Source organism: Triticum aestivum, chromosome 1A, assembly GCF_018294505.1.
Source record: "Triticum aestivum cultivar Chinese Spring chromosome 1A, IWGSC CS RefSeq v2.1, whole genome shotgun sequence".
Lineage (NCBI taxonomy): Eukaryota > Viridiplantae > Streptophyta > Magnoliopsida > Poales > Poaceae > Triticum > Triticum aestivum.
The window spans coordinates 463,047,443-463,067,609 of record NC_057794.1 but is presented as its reverse complement, the minus strand read 5'-3'; the positions used below and the strand labels follow the sequence as shown (position 1 = coordinate 463,067,609).

Below are 20,167 nucleotides of genomic sequence, written 5' to 3'. Positions count from 1 at the left end.
GGGTTCTAAGTCCTGATGCTCATATTTATTTCTGAATTTATTTCAGTATTTTCGGCGATGCGCATTCAATGGGAGGAGACGTTTCCGTTGACGACGAGATGCCTACGATGACTCGTAAATTTCAAAATGATATGTCGGCTCAGTCTTTCGAAGGTGCTTATAAGGATAGGGTGTGCGTGTGTGTTTATAAGGATGAGTGTATACGCGTGTATATGAGCGCCTACGTCTGTATCGTATTCAAAAAAGAAAGATGAGATCGGTACCATGCATGCATGCTTAAACATCATGGCCCTGACTTGCGTAAATAATGAATTATCCCGACTCGCGCCGAGTGTGACGGCCGTACGTACGCTTGAGCACCGAGAAGGATCGGTTCACCATTTGAACTGGGCGGTACAACAAATATATTGACACAAATAAACTGATTTTTATTTGATTGAGCAGAGACGCATACACTGATACTGTGATACATACTTATGTGATTTATTCACGGAGCAGCGACAACAGCTTTTTCTGGAGAGAGAGAGAAAAGCATAACGACGACGATGATAACAACAATTGTTGTTGGGCGTGGAACACGTGCACGTACAGCCATAACGGCTCTGCTCAACTCATCCCAGCTTTTATTTTCGGCGCAACATCTGATGTTCTGAGCATGAGCGATCAGTACTTCTTGCAGGGCTTGCAGGGCGTGCCATCGTCGACGCGTGCATCGGCGCATCGGAACGTCTTCTTAGGGCTCGTCTGCACGACGCGGCAGTTCACGCAGCCGTCGCGGCACTTGGGGCCGGCGTCGTCGCAGACCACGGCCCCCGAGAAGAACCTGCAGCTGTCGCAGCACTTTGGGAACTCGGCTGCATGGAATCATATCAGTTAATCGCCTTGTTAACTGGATTGACATCAGTTAACTATCACTTGTGTGTGTGTAAGCTAAATATCTCAACGAAATCACAATACGGCAACCAGCAACCATACCGTTGGCCTGTGAGAGGATCCCCATGACCAGGACGGCCTGGAGAACCAGGATGACCACGAGTGTCCTACTCTTCATCGTTGCTCCTAAACTTCTCTATAGGGAAGCTCTGCACTGTCCCGTCTGCTCGTGGAATGATGGTTTATGTTGTGGTTGTGCCTGGCCAAAGCTACAAGCAACTCTATATATAGATGTCAGTTCTTGAAGCATGCCAACTTGCCGCGTCAGCTATGAATTGTTTTTTGTTATCGTGGTTTGGGATAAACTTGTTTGACTCCTTGCTAGCTTGGACTCGTTTCCTTTTTCTTTAAAGGCGGCTTAGACGTGTTAGGCACACCTCCATCTTCCATGTCCAGCGCATCAGCACACTTATTTCCTCATGATCAGTCGGTTATGTATGAAAAGAACACGTTTCTATTCGCGCCGGAGCGGTGGATCGATTGAATCGTCAAATGTTCTATGTGCACGTCACTTCAGTGTACCTAGCCAAGCCCTCCATTTCGAAATACAAGATGTGTTTAACTTTTCAGTCTCCAATACACGTCTTTGACTACAAATTTTACTCATAGAATAATTTAAATTTTAGTACAAATATATGACACAAGGATATTTTGCAAGTTTGTTAATGTTTGTTTGAGGTCAGAGAGGAGATTGGAGCCACGTCTGGACTTGATGACTACGTTGTTGATGACGTAGGCCTCCACTTTGATGCCAATCTGGTCATGGAGATATTTTCACATCATTCGCTGATATGTCACCCCTGCATTCTTGAGTTCAAAGGCATGGTGATCTAGCAAAAGGCCCGAAAGGTGTGATGAAGGAAGTTTTCTCTTGGTCTGACTCTTTTATGCGTAGTTGATGGTAGCCAAAATAAGCATCCAAGAAACACATGCTTTCGCAGCCCATGGTTGAATCTATAACTTGGCCAATGCGAGGCGAAGGGAACAAGTCCTTTGTGCATACTTTGTTGAAGTCACTTTAGTCAACACACATGCGGCAGGACATGTTCTTTTTCCGCACCATGACGGGGTTGGCCAGCCACTCCGGGTGCGTGACTTCCCCGTTGAACCTGGCGGCAGGAGTCGGGCAGTCTCTCCACCAATGGCCCGTCGTTTCTCTGTGGCGAAACGACAGAGGGCTTGTTTGACTGGCCTGGCGTCCTTTCGAACGTCGAGGTTGTATTGTGCAATCTTTACGGAAACCTCGTGCATGTTTGCGGGCCTCCAGGCGAAGATGTCTAAGTTGCTTCAGAGGAATTGCAGAGGCGTGACCTCCTATTCTTCTGTAGGTCTATTCCAATGATTATCGTTTTTCCCGGGTCTTCTCCGTGGACTTGGAATTTTTTTGGTTTCCTTCGCTAGATGAAAGCTAACCCCGGCTAGGGCTTGGCTGGTAATATTATTGAAGATGGGTCAACGGACTTCTTGATGTGCTCAAGCTCCGTGGAAGCCATTGTTGCCTCGACGAGCTCTACATTCGTGGCTTTTTCTTCAAGTGCCTTCTCGGGGCTGCCGTGGATTGTTATTGTGCCACTCAGACTTGGCATCTTGAGCTGGAGGTATGCGTAGGAGGGTAGCGCCATAAATCTACCGTAGGGCGGCCTGCCTAGGATGGCGATGTAGCCAGTTTGAAATGGCGTGACCTCGAATCGTATTTTTTTGACCGAAAGTCATCCTCGTCCCCGAAGACGACCTCTAGGTCGAGCTGTCCCAAGGGGTGCACCTGCCTGCCAGATGCAAAACTGAAAGTTGGTGGGCAAGGGCTGCAGGCGAGATCGGGAGATCGCCATCTTGGCCAAGGTGTCAGGGAAGTTGATGTTCACGCCACTACTGTCGTTCATCGGGACTTGAGGGAGGCGGAAACCCCGGACGATGGGATCTACAACTAGGGCGAACTTGCCCGGATACAAAATATATGCCGGATGATCGATCGGCCGAAGGTTACCATGGAATCGGATCACTCCATGCGCTTTGTTGGGGTCGGCGCGACTGCGTAAACCGCATGTTACGTAATCTTTTGGTCCCGGCATGTGTCCGAGGCCTAGAAGATCATGTTGATGCCTTGGTATCGGGCAGGCTGATGGTTTGCTGAAGGCCCAACCGCCTACCTTTGGTCATGGCCAGCTATGACCCATGCGCCAAGGGTGATGGAGGAGTGCAGAGGCATACGAAATCGCCTTATCGATTGAAGTGGAATTCTAGGCTTCCAAAGTGCATGACACCGATGGGAACGTTGTAAGTGTAGACCGCCTTGATCGTCGATGAGCCCGAAAGAGCTGAAAGTGAAGGTTTGGCCCGACATGTAGTCATTTGGCATGAACAAAGATCTGATCTGGATATGTTCCCCTACCAGCGTAGCCACTGCTTGGCATGCCATCGGACAGTACGTATAACCGCCAGTACCCTCGATAGGGTGGCGAACACGGCTAGAACTGCCAAAATGGAGGTCACACGAGTTAGTTACACGTGTTCAGTCCCCCCTTGGAGGACACCCTATGTCCTGCTTCTAGTTTGTACTCATGGTGGAGTACCTCGTGCGAGGGTCACAATGGGGGATGATTTACTGCTATCGAGAGTAACATTTCTACGAGAGTTGGTCCCTCTGGCTAATCCATAGCCCTGCCTTATATAGCACCCGAGTTTAGGATTTACACATGAATCTGACCAACCTTCAGCTGCCGCCTTGCTTGGCTTGCACTCGAAGATGATCATCAAGCTCAGGGGAAGGCGTGAAACAACTCAGGGAAGAGGAGGAAGAACGATCGCCGCCGCCAACCACCGCGGACCGGAGAAGATGCGTTTGTAACTGCTCATTTGTGAAGAATCCACCCGAGATAGAGAGCTTGAAGGGGATGAAATGGTGGTGGGGTTCCGGCGGTGAGCGAGCGGGGACTAAATAGGGCGAGTGAATCGATAGGAGGTGATCCAATTCCTCATGCCGTTATATTGGGATGCCCGCAAGGTCACATGAGCTCAGCATCGCGTTTCCCTCCCGTGAATGCCGATAGCCTGGTTGAGAGGAAACGTCTGATTCATCCGTTCCTAGGGGCCTAGCTAAGAGGTGTTTTAAGTTCCGTTCAGGCCAAAAGCCGAATGCAGACTAAGCATCCAAACATGCCAAAGTAGCATCTAGGGCGGAGCAATATGCAACCAACCAAAGAGGCCCTGGGTGCTCGAGTTCCCTAAATTTTTCCTGTGGCATCGCCTAGGGAGTGCAGGCACTCGTGCCAAATGCCTCAAAAGTTGATTCGGCACCTGTTTGGCATACTTTCTGAAATGCTGTTGTTATGTCAATCGGATCCATCATGGCATCTGGCTCGATCTAGCCTCTCATCGGTGGGGTGAATAGCTCCCATGCAACGTCGTTGGTGTGAACTGTCTCTCATGCGACGTCGTTGGCTGTAATAGCTTGCATGCGACATCTTCGTTGGAAAAAATAGCTCCCATGCGACACACCATTTACGCGGCTAGTTGGCTGTCCGTTAGGCTGAGATTTGGTTAGGACACTGTGGGTTATGTGCTCTGACTGGTGGGGTCCACCTATGGCCACGTAGTCAAGAGTCAACCGTCCACGACTCGACCGGTGACTGTGTGACCGTGCTCGACTCGCCCGTGCTGGACTGGGCGAGCGGCGCCGCCATAAGCATCTTCTCCGGCAGTGGTTTCTTCTCCGCGGTGGTGGAGCGCATTTCTCGGCAGCGGCAGAGCTATTGCGAGGTGAGCCCGAAACCCTAGTCCCACTCCCCAGAATTTTGGGGGATCTGTGGCCTCATGCTGCCCTCTGTTTCTTGGCGATTTAGAATCGGGCTCCATTGGATCCGGGGGTTGTTTCTTCTCCGCGGCCCGGTGGTGGAGCGCCTATCCCTGCAGCGGCTATTGCGAGTGAGTATTTTCCAAACACTACTCCCATTCCACTGAATTTTGAATAAATCTGTGGCCTCATGCTGCCCCTGTTGCTTGATTGGATAGGAGATGGAGCGAGGGCTAGATGAGATGGAGCGAGGAGACGGGCTGCCCCGAGGAGACAGTGCTTCAAATCGGTAATGCCACCCTCTTTTCTTGGCGATTTAGAATCGAACTCGATTTGGTAGTGACTGCCGCCGCTGCCTGCCATTGACAAAACAGGGGAGGTTCAGGTTCTGCCACCACATTCGCAATTATAGTGGAATTTTTTCCCTGTAAAGCCAAGCTCAGTGATGGCAGTGTCCAAGACATTGATAGAGATACCACCGTGAGGTTGGATGTCGATTTTGCAGATGTTGATCCCCAGGAATTGGAGATCATGAAGGAGAAGGCCGTGGGCAATTTGGTGGAGAGAATTGGGGAGAGTATTGTTTGGGGTCCAGAACAAGAGGTATCTCTGCAACGTTTCGATAACTATAATGGTGAATATGTGAGAATTGAAGATGGAGAATCCATGGTTGCTGAAATTGATCAGCAAGGAGGATGGGCAAGCAAACAAGTAACATTTTATGCAGAGCTAATTGATCTGCAAACTCATTCCAGAGTTGGTTATGTGCCATCAAAGATGGCTGCACAGATGGAAGATGATGAGTGGGTTTCACAAAAGAAGATGTTGGCATTGTTGACTGAACCGACTATAGTAGCTGAAGATACTGGGATTGATGCAGATGGAGAGGAGGGAACCCATGGTGCTAGGAAGATTGTTGTTGACTGGAATGTAGTAGAGTTGAATGAAAAAACAGATTTGGTCATTACACCAATATCTGACATTGATATGGCCGAAATGTTTGGCATTCAAGTTGATGACAAAGATAAGGAGAAGGATGACAGTTCTTTGCCAGCTGAAGGTAACACAGGCCCTAGAAATGCAAATGAGGATGAAGAACACCTGATGAGAGAGGCTGCAGATGATGTGGATGATGCAGATGATAATGAGCTGGTTTGTTTGTATGACAAAGAGAACCCAGTTATTGAGGTGGGAAAGTTGTGGCCAAGCATGAAGGAGTTTAGGATGTCTTTCAGGACCTATGCAGTGAAAAAAGAGTTTGATGCCAAGACTATGTGGACTGATCGAAAGAAATTTTATGCTCGGTGCAAAGGTTATGATGGTGGTGGCAATCCTTGCAAATGGTACTTGTCTGCCAGACTACAACCTGATGGAAGTACAGTAAGGGTAAATCAAATACCACACCAGCATACATGTATGACCACTTCACAGAGAGTTTCAAAGATGACATCACAGCTTTGGGTTACAGAGAAGATTACTCCTATTTTAGCCAAGACTCCAAACACTACTGCAAAGAGGCTTAAAGTTGACTTGGAGAAGTTGTACCCCATCCAGCTGCAATATACCACAGTGTGGAAAGCAAAACAAAGGGCCATGAAATCATTGTATGGTGACTGGGCAAATACATTTAGGATGTTGTATAGTTTTAAAGCAGAGGTGGAGAAGAGGTCACCTGGGAGTGTGGTGGAGATAGATACAGAGGTAACAGAGGATGGCAAGGTTTTATTCAGCAAGTTTTTTATGTGTTTGAAGCCTTGCATAGATGGATTCAAAGCAGGTTGTCGTCCATATTTGAGCATAGACTCATCTTTTTTGACTGGAAAGTGGAATGGTCAGTTGGCTGCATGCAATGCTCTAGATGGACACAACTGGATGTTCCCAATTGCAATAGGAATGTTTCAATCAGAGACAGAGGCATCATGGATATGGTTCATGATGCAACTGAAAAGATGCATAGGGCCAGTTTCTCCTTTGGCCATCCACACAGATGCATGTAAAGGGTTGGAAAATGCAGTAAAAAATGTTTTCCCCCATGCTGAGCAGAGGGAGTGCTTTGGACATATGTGGATGAATCTGATAAAAAAATTTAGAGGAGATGAATTTGGGCGCATGTGGCCAGCAGCAAGATCCTACACCAGACAGACACATTCCTATCACCTTGGTAAGATATTGGCATCATGTAGTGATAATGAATTTGCTTCATGGTTGAACACCCACCATTCTCTGTTGTGGTATAGATCAGGTTTTAATACTGCCATAAAATGTGATCATATCAATAACAACTTGGCAGAAAGTTTTAACAACAAAGTGAAGCATTTGAAAGACTTGCCTGTGCATGACATGGTGGACCAAATAAGGATCATGATCATGCGTTTGTGGGAGTTGAGAGGAAAAATTGCTAATATTTTGGAAGGGGACAAGCTTCCAGCAGTGGTACAACAGGTGGTCAACAGGAGTAGAAATCTTTCACATCTATCTGTTGAGAAATCTTCCTTGTGGGGTGCTGAAGTTAGAGATACAAAGAGTGGCAAGAGGCATGTGGTAAATACTGAGTTGCATGAGTGCACTTGCCAAGAGTGGCAACACACTGGAAAACCATGTGAGCATTCCATACTTTTTTTGGCATCTAAACCCAGGTTAAATATGCACCCATATTTGCATGAGTATTATTCAGTACAAAAATTCAAAGCTGCATATGCAAGTCCAATTCCTGCACTGACTGACCAATCTCAGTGGCCTGAGGTGGAAATAGAATTTACCTTGTGTCCCCCTGTCACTAGAAGAAAGGCTGGGAGGCCTAAACAGAGCAGATTCAAAGCTTGGTTTGAGAAAGGTGGTTGTAGTAAGAAGGGGAAAAAGGAAAAGGAAAAGAATGATAAGCCCAAAAGGGCTCAAAAAGGTAACAAAAATAGGTGCAAGTTGTGTGAGGTACTTGGGCACAGAATTGGTTCATCCAAGTGCATCTACACTCCTCAGAGGCCAAAGTATGTTTATGTTACTGTTTTTGCAAGTTTTTGATTTTGCTACTTGTTCTAGTATCTAACCAAGTCAAATGCTTTATTTTTTAGGAGGAAGCGTGCAGAAAAAGCCCCACCTCTTGTTGTTGAACAATGCTGGCCAGTGAAAAAAGCAAGACTCAGTGGCTATAGAAGGAAGAGCACTAAGCAGGTAATGTTTGGTGACAAAGATATGGAGCTAACTGAAACTATTACTGCTGAACATGAGCTAAGTGTTTGTGTTTTGGACGATGTGATGCATACTGAATCTGTTTTGCAGACGCTAGGGCAATCTAAAACTGTTGCAGATGAAGCAACTGTTGTGCTGCCATTCGAATCTGCTTTGACAACTGTGTTGCCATGTTTGGAGGTTGTGCTGCCAAGTGTTGAGTTGCAAACTGAAGTAGTTGAACAATGTGTGCCATCTACTCAATCTGCAGAAGTGCAAACTGAAGAAGTGGGACATGGTCAGGTGCAAAAGTTGAGGGGGCCTAGTGGAGTTTGCAAGGGGCCAAAAATCAAGAGCATAAGCATCAACAAACTACGCGCCGTGGAACCAAACGGTGGAAAAAAGCAGAAGAAATCGAGTGGTAGAAAGAAGCAAAAGAAATAGAGTCGAAATCATTCAAATTTGATGTGAAAACTTATGTTCTTTCATGTGATAACTTATGTGCTATGATGTTGATTTGACTTGAAATAAAATTCAAATTTGAACCGATATTCAAATTTGAACCTATCTCCAATATTTTTTGAGTTCATTTATTTGTTCTGTGATGTTGCATCGTTTTATGTACTACTATGCACTTTAGTTCATAAATCCAACCCTTTTTGTGAATTCCAACTCATAGTCACGGACAATGTTGTCCAAACAGGCTCCAAAGTAAGGGAAAACGGCCCCATTTCTAAGCAAGTTTTTTCGACCTTCTCAAAATCACCCAAAAAAGATTTTCTTAGCTTATATTATACCTATATAGGATCAATACGAAGTCTCACCTTTTTTTGAATAAGTATTCATATTATTTAATTTATTTTTGAAAAAACACCCTTTAATACAAAGTTAGCAATAAAACAAGTTTAAAAATTTTAAATGCAAAAATAACTTCAGATCCTCCTTAGTCACTCTAAAATGAAGCTAAGGTGATGTTTTTGATTTTTTTGCATTTTCAAAACCTCAAACTCTCTTCTCACTCCTGTGAACTCCATGCAACCTCAGTCGAGATAGTCCAATTTGTGTAGGTTTTTTCAAGCAAAGATCATTAGATCAAGTTTATCATTTTATATCATAACTATGTAACATAAAAAGGCTATATGCGCAGGTTTTTCATTTTTTAGATTTTTTTTGAATTAGTTATACACATTTGAATGTTCGGTCAAACCTTTCAAAACCCCGTTGACTGCCTCCAAACCCCATGTAACCCTAGCGCCAAACGTCCACCGTCGATCTAACCCTAACGCCAAACTGCGGCCGTCGGATAGGCCTTCTAGAAGGATTCCGTGGGGGCGATCCGTGGGCTCCAATCTGATTGGCCACCGTTCTTTCTCTCTGACGAACAGATAACGTTGAGCGGGGGATCATCTAAGTGACCGTTGGGCCGAGCGGATCGGGCCCGGCAGAGCCTGGCGTGCGTGCGCACGGCCGTCGAGAGGGGGATGGGCTGCATGCGAGAGGGTCAATGACATGTGGGCCATCCCTGTCCCATGCATGCCATGCAACGTCGCAGCCTAGCTATTCTTTGCTCGTGAACACCTAGCCCGCCATTGCATGCACGTATCGACGCAGTAAAGCACGGTAGGGGCGCAGCGTATAGGTACGTCGCATCTAAGCTATTTTAACAAATGCATGTTTGAACGAGACAGACGCGTCGGTGGTGCAGATGTGGCGCAACTCCTTTTTCAGTGTCACGCGCGGATGAACGGGCCTGTCACCGCCGATGCAAGTGCACGAAACGATGCAACTCGCCTGTGCTGCCCGTGCCTCTTTGGATGCTCTGGCCGCCGTTTTTTGAATTAATGCCCGCAATTACTTATGCCAGTGCGAACAGAGAAGAGAAAACGATCCAGAAGGCACCGTGTACACATTGACCACAGCTGCAACGCGGCTATAAAAGGGCACCATTTCCTCATCCTCTCACACTCATCTCTCAAGCCTCCTCCCCTTCTTCTTTTCGAGCCAAATCCACCACTCGAGCCACCATGCAGTTCAACGGCCCTACCTACCGTCGCCCTCGCACCGTGCCGGAGAGGCAGTACCCGGCCGGAGTCGTCGTCGAGAATAGCCTGAGGGTGTGGGCCATCTCTAGGTGGAGGGGCCCTAGAGAGTTGGCTCGCTTCTTCCTCCAAGCCGGCTACCGCCACCTCCCTCCGGGCACTCCGCCCATGTTCCACCTCCACGAGCAGTACGATGGCAACGCCAACGGCCTCGTCATCGGCCTCCACGTCACCTTCCCCAACCCCTACGACGCTTACCACCTCCTCGGCCAGGTGTTCTGGTGTGGATGCGAGTTTATCGCGTTCACGACCTACAACATCTTCACCAACTTCCACCACATCTTCCCTCACCCCAACGGCATGCACAGCCTCCCCTACCAGATGCCGGAGAACGACGAGTGAGGGGCCCAAGGAGGAGGGGCCAAGGAGTGGCAAGGAGGAGAGGCCAAGGAGTGGCAAGGAGGAGGGGCCAATGAGTTGTTCAAGTGCGAGTCTTCTATCTATCTAGTTTGTGTTTGTGTTGGTTCGGGTGTGTGTGCCCGTGTCTTCTATATATCTAGTTTTAATTATTTTACTTTCATGTTTTATGAACTATATGTAGTGGGGGGATGCCCCTCTATATGTTCTATCTATCTATGCTACTAGGGTACCCGATGCCCCTCTATCTATCTATATGTTTTTTCGGTCCTAAAGTTTCTCCATTGCATTTTATTTATGTGGCCATGTGTACTAAAAAATGCACTAAAACATGATCCAATCATAGAAGTTGTTGTTAGCATGTGTCTAGTTAATTATCTTCATTTTATGTTTTATGCACTATATGCAATAAAAATGGCGCTTCGTTGAAATAAACTAGAACCAAACAAATGCAACTTTTTTGGTTCACAAAGACTACAAGTTAGACTGCTAACTAGAACCAACCTTTTGTTTTAGCCGAAACAACACGGGACCCTACAATCGGACTCGATAGCTTATGCATAAAAATAGCTCAAATAATTATCAGATGAGTTATCTAAAAAAAGGTGAAGGCAGGAAACTTAAAATTTGTAAAATAACCTAAAGCCGAAAAGATATATTGATGTCAATGACCGTGTGCACTTTTTTTTGCACTAGCTACACTTCTTTTATCAACGGGCCTGGGTATGTTCTATTCGGCCCGGGCCCTGCGTAACTTCTATATGGGCCTGGCCTTTTCGGGCAACTGTGGGACGATTTTTTTTTCTTTTTCTCCCTCTACCACTGAAACTGAAACTGATGACTAACTGAAGAACTGAAAAAACAAAACAGAGTGAAGAAGATATGCCGAATTCATACAGCGCAACACTTTTATTCAAATGTACATATCATTACGATTACAAATGATGCCCAATCTATTCACTTACGACTAATTATCATCACATAAACAAATGCGAGACCAATTACACAAACATAAAAAAGTGCGGCCATCAGCCCCATCAAATTGCCCTGCTTCTGCAATTCGATGAGTTTCTTCATCTTCTTGTTCAGCTTCTTCAGCTCTGCCGTCACTCCTGCATCCCCCACAGTAGCACCAATGGAAGGGCGGGCGCCCCCGATGGAATTGCCAGATCCAGGGGCCCCGGATCCAGATGCGCCCGATCCAAACTTGCCCAACTTCTCCGCCTCCAACAGTAAATCGAGCTCCCCTGATGCACCCTCCAGTTGAATCCGCTCTATGTACTCATCTAGCCACTCAAAATGGGTGCATTGCTTCAATTTCTGAAATCGGAAAGATGAACCCTAAATCCCAAATCCGATGGGGAAAAATGGGCAAATATGAAATTGGGAGACAAAAACCAAAATTGGCATATTTGAGAAGTAAAATCTCACCTTTCCCTGCTCTGGTTTGCTCTCGCATTTCACGAATTCCCGCCCAAGGTTGCCATTCTTGTCGGTCGTTGTGACTAGCCGCTTCAGGGGTGCGATACGTGGGCATGCAGGGCATCTTGTCATGGGCACTGCGCCATAGCGCGGCCATGAGCGGCGGGAGGCTGAAGCGGAGCTCGACATTGCTAGGTCGCGGCCCGGAACGGCGTTGCTGCGCGTCGTCGCCGGAGAAAAAGAACAACAACGGTCGGGGAGGGGGAGGGGGGAGGATGGGCTCGGGTGCTGCACGGCTCGGGGCACGGCTCGGTGTCCTCTTGTACCAATGCTGACCTGGATAAGTTAGTGGGTCCCACGCTGTGGGTCCCGCTCACCTGACCAATGCTGAGTTGGATAAGTTAGTGGGTCCCATGCTGTGGGTCCCGCTCACCTGATTCGAGTTTTAAACATGTGTCTTTGGATTAGGCAGCAGTGTCGCATGGGAGCTATTTTTTCCAACGAAGATGTCGCATGAGAGCGATTATAACCAACTACGTCGCATGAGAGACAATTCACACCAACAACGTCGCATGGGAGCTATTCACCCCTCATCGGTGAGGACGAACCATTTGATGCGTCGAGCCTACCGTGGCTACAATTGCACGCCATGAACTCCATAGGCTTGTATGCTTGTTTTTTTAACAATGTGTACATCTTTTGTTGCTTACTTTTTGAAATACGATTGTGCACATCTTTTCGACGAATACATAAAAACCAACTAATCCCATTTTCTATTGGAATGATTATTCAAACTAGGTACAGAGAAGAAACGTAATTACACCTGCATAATTGTGAATACGTTATTTCATTTTGCAAAAAGAACACAAGTGATAGTTACTGATTTCTTCATTCTATTTTAATTGTTTATCTCTTGTGAAAGATTGCAAGAGATGTTACCAGTAAGAATAGGCAAGTGGTTATTATTATTATTATTATTATTATTATTATTATTATTATTATTATTATTATTATTATTATTATTGAGAGCAGCGATTCGGTGCCCAGGCTCATCTGCACCTGCAACGATGGAAAAATATTCAAAACAAATACTAGAGAAATTCAAAAAGAATCAATATTTTTGCATGATAGATAATTTCGTGTGTGAGGTGCGCTTCAAATTCCAGATCATTTGGACATCTCGAGAAAAAAGACAAATTTGGGGTCTATAAAAAAGTTTACTATTCATATGTCGTTCTGACCCAATTTGTCTTTTTTTGCCGAGAGCTACTCATATGTCGAAATGAACTGGAATTTGGAGTGCACCTCATGCACCAAATTATCTACCATGCAAAAAAATGATTTTTTTTGTATTTTTTGTGAATTATTTCTTGACCGGGTGCAGATGAGTCTGGGCTCAATGGATATTCGTCATTATTATTGTTGTTGCTGTTATCATCATCATCATCATCATTATTATTATTATTATTATTAGGAAAGGCAAGTGGTTATTATGTACTCTAGCTAGTGCCTATAAATGTGTAAAGACACGAAATAAGAAAAATAATAAAGTTGACTCAAACACCAGGGTCATAGGGCCGCTCGCTTCCTTTGCAAGGAAGCCTAACGGCAAGAGTTGACATTGGTGCTATTGAAGGCATCGTTGCAACCCACCTGGAATAAGTCTTTTGCATGACATATATTATCATAGGTTACGAATAATTCCTAATTGCATGATCTCATTGTACAACAATATAACATTCCTATTAGTCCGCTTTTACGAATTCTTTTGTCATTTTTCAAAACTATATCTTATGTTGAACCACCTTTCTCGAAGCATGATTATGCTTTAGGAAAAAACTGAGATGAAATATGGAACCTTTTACCATTTGCATTCAAGTCAAACCGAGCAAACATAGATGTTTCGAGATAACATTACAAGAATTTCTTTTAACAACAAGTTTGGTTTGTAGCCATACTTCCTATACAGGTACACAAAATTGTCAAACGTGTGATTGCAGACACATTTCTTAGCCCGTTTAGCAAACATCAGCAAATATTAGTCAGGATGAAAGGTGTGGCATGCCCATAGTAAGATGGTAAGAGTACGTAGAATAGTTATTGTATGTGCGAAAAACTAGAAAGGTAAATTTCAAATAGCCGCCCATCAGCTCGTGTGAGTATGTGTTAATTAAGCTAGTACTAGTATATGTTTGATAAATAGATTGAAGTTTTTTCTAAAAAATAAAATAAAATAAGCTAAGCATCTTTTTTAGGGGAAAATAAGCAAAGCATCTAACATACTGCTTAACATGTGAACAATGGATATCATATCGGAGAGGATATAAATACAACGGGAAACATGTAACGCGTGGACAAGAGAACTCATATTATTGCCACCAACGCACAATCATTACTTATTCACGGAGGATATTCCGGATATCTGAACAACAAGCAACACCAACTTTTTCTCGAGAGAGAAAACACAGCGACGAAGACACGGCATACTGGTATACATATTTGTTGGCCACACACACACGCATAGGCACGATGACGCTGCTCATCTCGTCTGAGCTTTTATTTCATTCTAGGCGGAACATATCATGCTGGCATGAGCCGATCAGTACTTCTTGCAGGGCCCACCGCAGGTGCCGTCGACGGTGGATTTCATATCCGCGCAGCGCCACATTTCGGGGCTCGTCGACACCACGCGGCACGCCGAGCAGCCCTTGGGGCACTTGGGGTGGGCGTCGTCGCAGACGTCGACCCCGGAGAAGGACCTGCAGTTGTTGCAGCACTTGGGGAAATAGTCGGCTGCAAGCACGCAAGACATCGGCATCAGGTAATATCACTTACTACGTACAAGACATGACTGCCCAAATCGATCGAACTACAGGTAGAACGATTGAGCATGAGCACTGCTTACCGTTCACGTGTGAGAGGACTCCCATGACCAGGACGGCCTGGAGGATGAGGATCGCCGCGAGCTTGGTGCCCTTCATGGTCGCTGATGAACTTTTCGTGCAAAGCTCTCACTTCACTCGTGCGGTGCGGTGGTAGAATGCTCTCTGTTGTTGTGGTGGTGTGGCTGGCTAAAGCTGCGGGCAGCTCTATATATAGGCGTCGATTTCGTAACTTGATTGACAATCCTGCTATGGCTGCTAGGCTACAGGTCGTTATTATTTGGTTAGGTGGGGGGATAAAGATGTTTGACTACTGGTTTGGAAAGTTGGACTCGTTTCTTTTTTTGTTTTATAGGCGGCGTGGATTGTTTGACATGCATTGTATATATCACTCATGACCAGCACATCAGATCACGTGCACACCGATTTAGACCACGACAGCAGATATAATTTCACACTATACTCCTTCCGTGTATAATTGTACATCTAGTTTCTTTACGAGTCAAAGTTTTAAAATTTCGATCAACTTTATAAAAAATAATAATAAAATATATGACATCAAATTGATAGTATCAAAGTACATTTCAAGACGGATCTAGTGATGCTAATTTAGAGCCATAAGAGCATCTGCAACGTCGACTCTCAAACCTCCCGCAATCATTTGAAACGTGCTATCCGGACCGCGAAAACTATCCAACACCATCCTGTATCGGTCCGTTGCGCGGTCTGGACGCATTTTCTCCCGCAAACTGAAGACAAACGCGAGAATATTTGCGGGTGTCCGGACCGATCCCAATCCCGTTTCTGACTGCCCTGGTCCACCAATCCCATCCTTCTGCACATGCTTCCCCCCGGCGTCACCTACCCGCATTCATGCCACTCTTGAGCGTGCCGCTCCATATTGAAGGCGGCTCAGGGCGGACACGCCCTCTCACTATCTCCACAAATTGAAGAGGCGCGCCGGCCGAGGGTGTCGCCCGCTGCACGTCTGGTTGAACACGCCTCCTCACCGCATTCAAACGCCACCATTAAACCCGCGTGGAAGCCGAGATACCTACTCCGGCCACACGTCCGTCCACGAGCGGGCCAGTATTAAGCGCAACGCCGGCCGAGCTCCTCCCGTTCGTCCTGTATTTAAACAAGGCCAGACGCTGGGCAAGAATAACACCACTCCGCTGCTCCCCCCCCCCCCCCCCCCCCTTCACTCTTTTCTCCACTCTTTCAATGGCATCCGACAAGCCGGAAGAGCGGCCCTCCGGCATAAAAGCCGGCTGGGTAGCCCCCCGAGCTCGCCGGATACAAGCGTGGCAGCTCACTGCTCCACCTCCCTCGCCTAACCCGACGGAGCCAGTTGCCGCCCCAAGCCAGCACGGGGTTTAGCAACTTGCCGCTCTGTGACGCCCCTGATTCAATCGTACACTAATTATACACGCAGATGTGTACGATCAAGATCAAGGACTCACGGGAAGATATCACAACACAACTCTAAAAATAAAATAAGTCATACAAGCATCATATTACAAGCCAGAGGCCTCGAGGCCCCGAATACAAGAGCTCGATCATAGACGAGTCAGCGGAAGCAACAATATCTGAGTACAGACATAAGTTAAACAAGTTGCCATAAGATGACTAGCACAAACTGGGATACAGATCGAAAGAGGCGCATGCCTCCTGCCTGGGATCCTCCTAAACTACTCCTGGTCGTCGTCAGCGGCCTGCACATAGTAGTAGGCACCTCTAGTGTAGTAGGAGTCGTCGTCGACGATGGCATCTGGCTCCTGGGCTCCAATGTCTGGTCGCAACAACCAGGTACAGAAAGGGGGAAAATAGGGAAGCAAAGCAACCGTGATTACTCATCCAAAATACTCGCAAACAAGGAGCTACACTACATATGCATTTGTATCAATGAAAGGGGTAGTATATGTGGACTAAACTGCAGAATGCCAGAATAAGAGGGGGATAGCTAGTCCTATCGAAGACTACGCTTCTGGCAGCCTCCATCTTGAAGAAGTAGAAGAGAGTAGATGGTAAGTTAACCAAGCATCATCGCATAGCATAATCCTACCCAGCGATCCTCCCCTCGTCGCCCTATGAGAGAGCGATCACCGGGTTGTATCTGGCACTTGGAAGGGTGTGTTTTATTAATATCCGATTATATTTGTCATAAGGTCAAGGTACAACTCCAGGTCGTCCTTTTACCGAGGGACACGGCTATTCGAATAGATAAACTTCTTTGCAGGGGTGCACCACATTTCCCAACACGCTCAATCCCCTTTGGCCGGACACACTTTCCTGGGTCATGCCCGGCCTCGGAAGATCAACACGTCGCAACCCCACCTAGGCACAACAGAGAGGTCAGCACGTCGGTCTAAATCCTATGTGCGCAGGGGTCTGGGCCCATCGCCCATTGCACACCTGAACATTGCGTACGCGGCCGAAAGCGGACCTAGCCCCCTTAATACAAGCCAGGCTTACGGTCCAATCCGGCGTGCGCCGCTCAGTCGCTGACGTCAAGAAGGCTTCGGATGATACCACGACGTCGAGTGCCCATAACTGTTCCCGCGTAGTTGGTTAGTGCATATAGGCCAGTGGCCAGACTTAGATCAAATACCATGATCTCGTTAAGCGTGTTATTTTGAAGTATTCGCGGACGCCGACCAGGGCCAGACCAACCTCTCTCCTAGGTGGTCTCAACCTGCCCTATCTCTCCACCACAAAGGTCCACTCAAAGGGCCATCGGGACAAACGTGCTTTCGGTCCCAATCCGTGAATCACTCTCGGGTACTCTACGAGTCGACTCGACTTTAGTCACCACATGTATCATGTATTATGTATATAAGTATATACCCATGATCACCTCCCGAGTGATCACGGCCCGATAGTATAGCATGGCAGACGGACAAGAATGTAGGGCCACTGATGGAAATCTAGCATCCTATACTAAACATTTAGGATTGCAGGTAAAGGTAACAACAGTAGTAGCAAAGACATGCTATGCATCAGAATAGGGTTAACGGAAAGCAGTAGCATGCTACACTACTCTAATGCAAGCAGTAGAGATAAGAATAGGCGATATCTGGTTGATCAAGGGGGGGCTTGCCTGGTTGCTCTAGCAAGGAGGGGTCGTCAACAACGTAGTCGATCGGGGCACCAGCAGCGGTGTCAGTCTCGTAGTCTACCGGAGAGAAGAGGGGGAAGAAACAATGAATACAATGCAAACAGATGCATATCGATGCATGACATGACAAGTAACGGTGCCAGGTGTGCCCTAACGCAGTACGAGGTGATACTGGCGAATGAGGGAAACAACCGGGAAAGTATCCCCGGTGTTCCGCGTTTTCAAAAAGATGAACCGGGGGGGGGGGAAGTTGCGTGTTCGCTATGCTAGGGATGTGTGTCGGTCGAACATGCTACATATCCGGTTTCGTCTCGTTGTTCTGAGCAACTTTCAGGTACAAAGTTTTTCCATCCGAGCTACGGTTTATTCTATATTAATTTTAAAAGATTTAATCAATTTTATGGATTTAATAAATTAATTTAATTCAAAAATTAATTAATGCATCAGCATGACATCAGCAGTCAACGTTGACCATTGACTTGGTCAACCTGACAAGTGGTCCCACTGTCATTGACTGTTTAGTTAATTATGAGTAGTTAATTAGTTAATTAGGTTAATTAAACATAATTAATTAAGTTAATAAATAAATAAATAAATATTTGTACTTATTATTTATTTATTTATTCCTTTTTTTTAAACGTTCCAGGGCGCGGGGGGCCCTTGTCATTGGCGCATAGGGCCAAACGGGCGCGGGCGAATGGGCATAGCTCGAACGGGCGAGGGGAATACGGGCGACATGCGGGCGCCCTTTAACGGCGAACCCGGGCGGCGGGTGTGGCGGCTGGCGACGGCGCGCAGCGAGTGAGGCGACGGCGGCACGGGTGGCTGCGGGGCGGAACAGGGCAATGGCGCGGGGAGCCGTGTCGTCGTGCGGTCGGCGGAGCAAGGCGGCCGTGGGGCGCAGCGTGGCTCGGGCGTGCGTGTGCATGGTCGGTGGTGGTGAGCACGAGCGCCCAGCGAGCTCTCGACGCGGTGGTGCGGCGAACTTTGACGACGGAGAAATGAAAAAGGGGGGAACATGAGGGTCGAGGGGGAGCCTCACATCGAGCGACAGGGAAGGTCCACGAGCTCGGGGGAGGCCTTGGCGGGTTGGAGAGGTGGCCAACGAGGCGAGGGCCGTTGGTGACGAGACAGTCAGGCAGGGGCGACCAGCATCGGAGGGGCGCGCGAAGGAGTAGTGGCGAGCTGCGGGCGAGCGCCCACGCGCACCGGCCACGGCCTGGTGCGCCATGGGAGGCGCGGAGTGCGGGCGCCACCGGCGACATGGGGTGTGCGGCAGGGGTGGGGCCGGCGGCCGTGCAGGTCGAAGGAGGAGGCGGCGATGCGAGGGGGCCAGAGGTGAGGAGCTCACCGACCAGAACAACGACAGGGTGGCAGAGGTGGTCGGAACAAGGCAAGGAGGATGCATGTGAGCGGGATCGGGAGCAGGGTCTCTTTCTCCTCTCTGTTTCTTCCTGGTGGCGTGAGGAGGGACGATGGGATCGATCGGGTGTAGTGGGGATCGAATGTGGGGGAGGGGGCGAGTGTGTGGGGTTAGGTTTTCTGGTGGGGGGAGGCCAAGTAGGCCAAGGGCGTGCGGGGGTGGGCCGACAAGTCGGTCAGCCAGTCGGCCAACTGGGCCAAGGCCCAATCGGGGGGGGGGGGGGAGGGTCCTTTTTATTTTAGTAATTTTCTTTACTGTTTAACTTTATTCTCATTTGTGTTTTTTTGTTTTACAAAATACATACAAGAGCACCCAAATTAGTGTGACTAGTTTTACCACTGCCACAAAAAGTTGCACTCCTAAATAAAATAGTTTAATACTTCATAAATTATAAAAGGCATTTATTTAATTGTTTAAGCCACTATTTTATTTATTTTGGGGCTTTTAATTACTTCATAAAAATGTGGTTTCTTCCCCAATATTTTCTAGGGATTATTTGTCACACAGAGAACATTTTAGTTTTAATGTTTGAAAGCTTGGAACGTTTGGCTTTAATTTATATTTGAACTTTGAATGGATTTGAATCAACGCGAGATTAACAACAGTGACAGTGGTGACATGTCATCATTAGTAGAGGTTCACTGTAGCTCAAATATCCGGGCGTCACAATTCTCCTCCACTACAAGAAATCTCGTCCTGAGATTTAAGAGGGGAAGTGACGAGGAAGGGATTTGGTTACGAAATTCTAACTAGCGTTCTCGATCTTGGTTGCTCTTCTCGAAGCGGTCGATCCATTATGTTGTTGTGTTCATCTCTCTGCTTTAGGTCATCATGATGAAGTCAGCATCCTTTCTTCGGGAACTCCATCGTACACACGAAGGACAAGGGGGTAGCTTCAGAAGAATGGACCGCTACAATGTTGCTTATCTGGTAGATAATCATCAGGAAAGGTGGCGGAAAGTAACTCTCGAATTGAAA

At 47.0% G+C, this 20,167-nt stretch overlaps 2 protein-coding genes across 2 annotated transcripts; both read right to left on the bottom strand.

Annotated features, from left to right (window-relative positions):
- Positions 1-407: 407 nt before the first annotated feature.
- On the bottom strand, positions 408-1,127 carry LOC123056734 (uncharacterized). Its single transcript, XM_044480025.1, has 2 exons — positions 976-1,127; positions 408-854 (listed from the first exon to the last, which is right to left on the bottom strand). Exons 1-2 carry the CDS (start codon positions 1,049-1,051, stop codon positions 664-666), a joined length of 267 nt encoding a protein of 88 aa, XP_044335960.1. The 5' UTR covers positions 1,052-1,127; the 3' UTR covers positions 408-663.
- A 12,990-nt stretch (positions 1,128-14,117) lies between these two features.
- On the bottom strand, positions 14,118-14,938 carry LOC123056724 (uncharacterized). The gene is made up of 2 exons (XM_044480019.1): positions 14,672-14,938; positions 14,118-14,559 (listed from the first exon to the last, which is right to left on the bottom strand). Exons 1-2 carry the CDS (start codon positions 14,745-14,747, stop codon positions 14,366-14,368), a joined length of 270 nt encoding a protein of 89 aa, XP_044335954.1. The 5' UTR covers positions 14,748-14,938; the 3' UTR covers positions 14,118-14,365.
- Between the last annotated feature and the right edge of the window lie 5,229 nt (positions 14,939-20,167).

What these genes read in the sequence shown, in the direction of transcription:
- LOC123056734 (XM_044480025.1), bottom strand. Translation starts at nt 1,051, where the DNA reads ATGAAGAGTAGGACACTCGTGGTCATCCTGGTTCTCCAGGCCGTCCTG. An exon ending in GATCCTCTCACAGGCCAACG is followed by an intron (nt 855 to 975) that starts GTATGGTTGCTG and finishes GATTCCATGCAG; the next exon opens with CCGAGTTCCCAAAGTGCTGC.
- LOC123056724 (XM_044480019.1), bottom strand. Translation starts at nt 14,747, where the DNA reads ATGAAGGGCACCAAGCTCGCGGCGATCCTCATCCTCCAGGCCGTCCTG. An exon ending in AGTCCTCTCACACGTGAACG is followed by an intron (nt 14,560 to 14,671) that starts GTAAGCAGTGCT and finishes GCGTGCTTGCAG; the next exon opens with CCGACTATTTCCCCAAGTGC.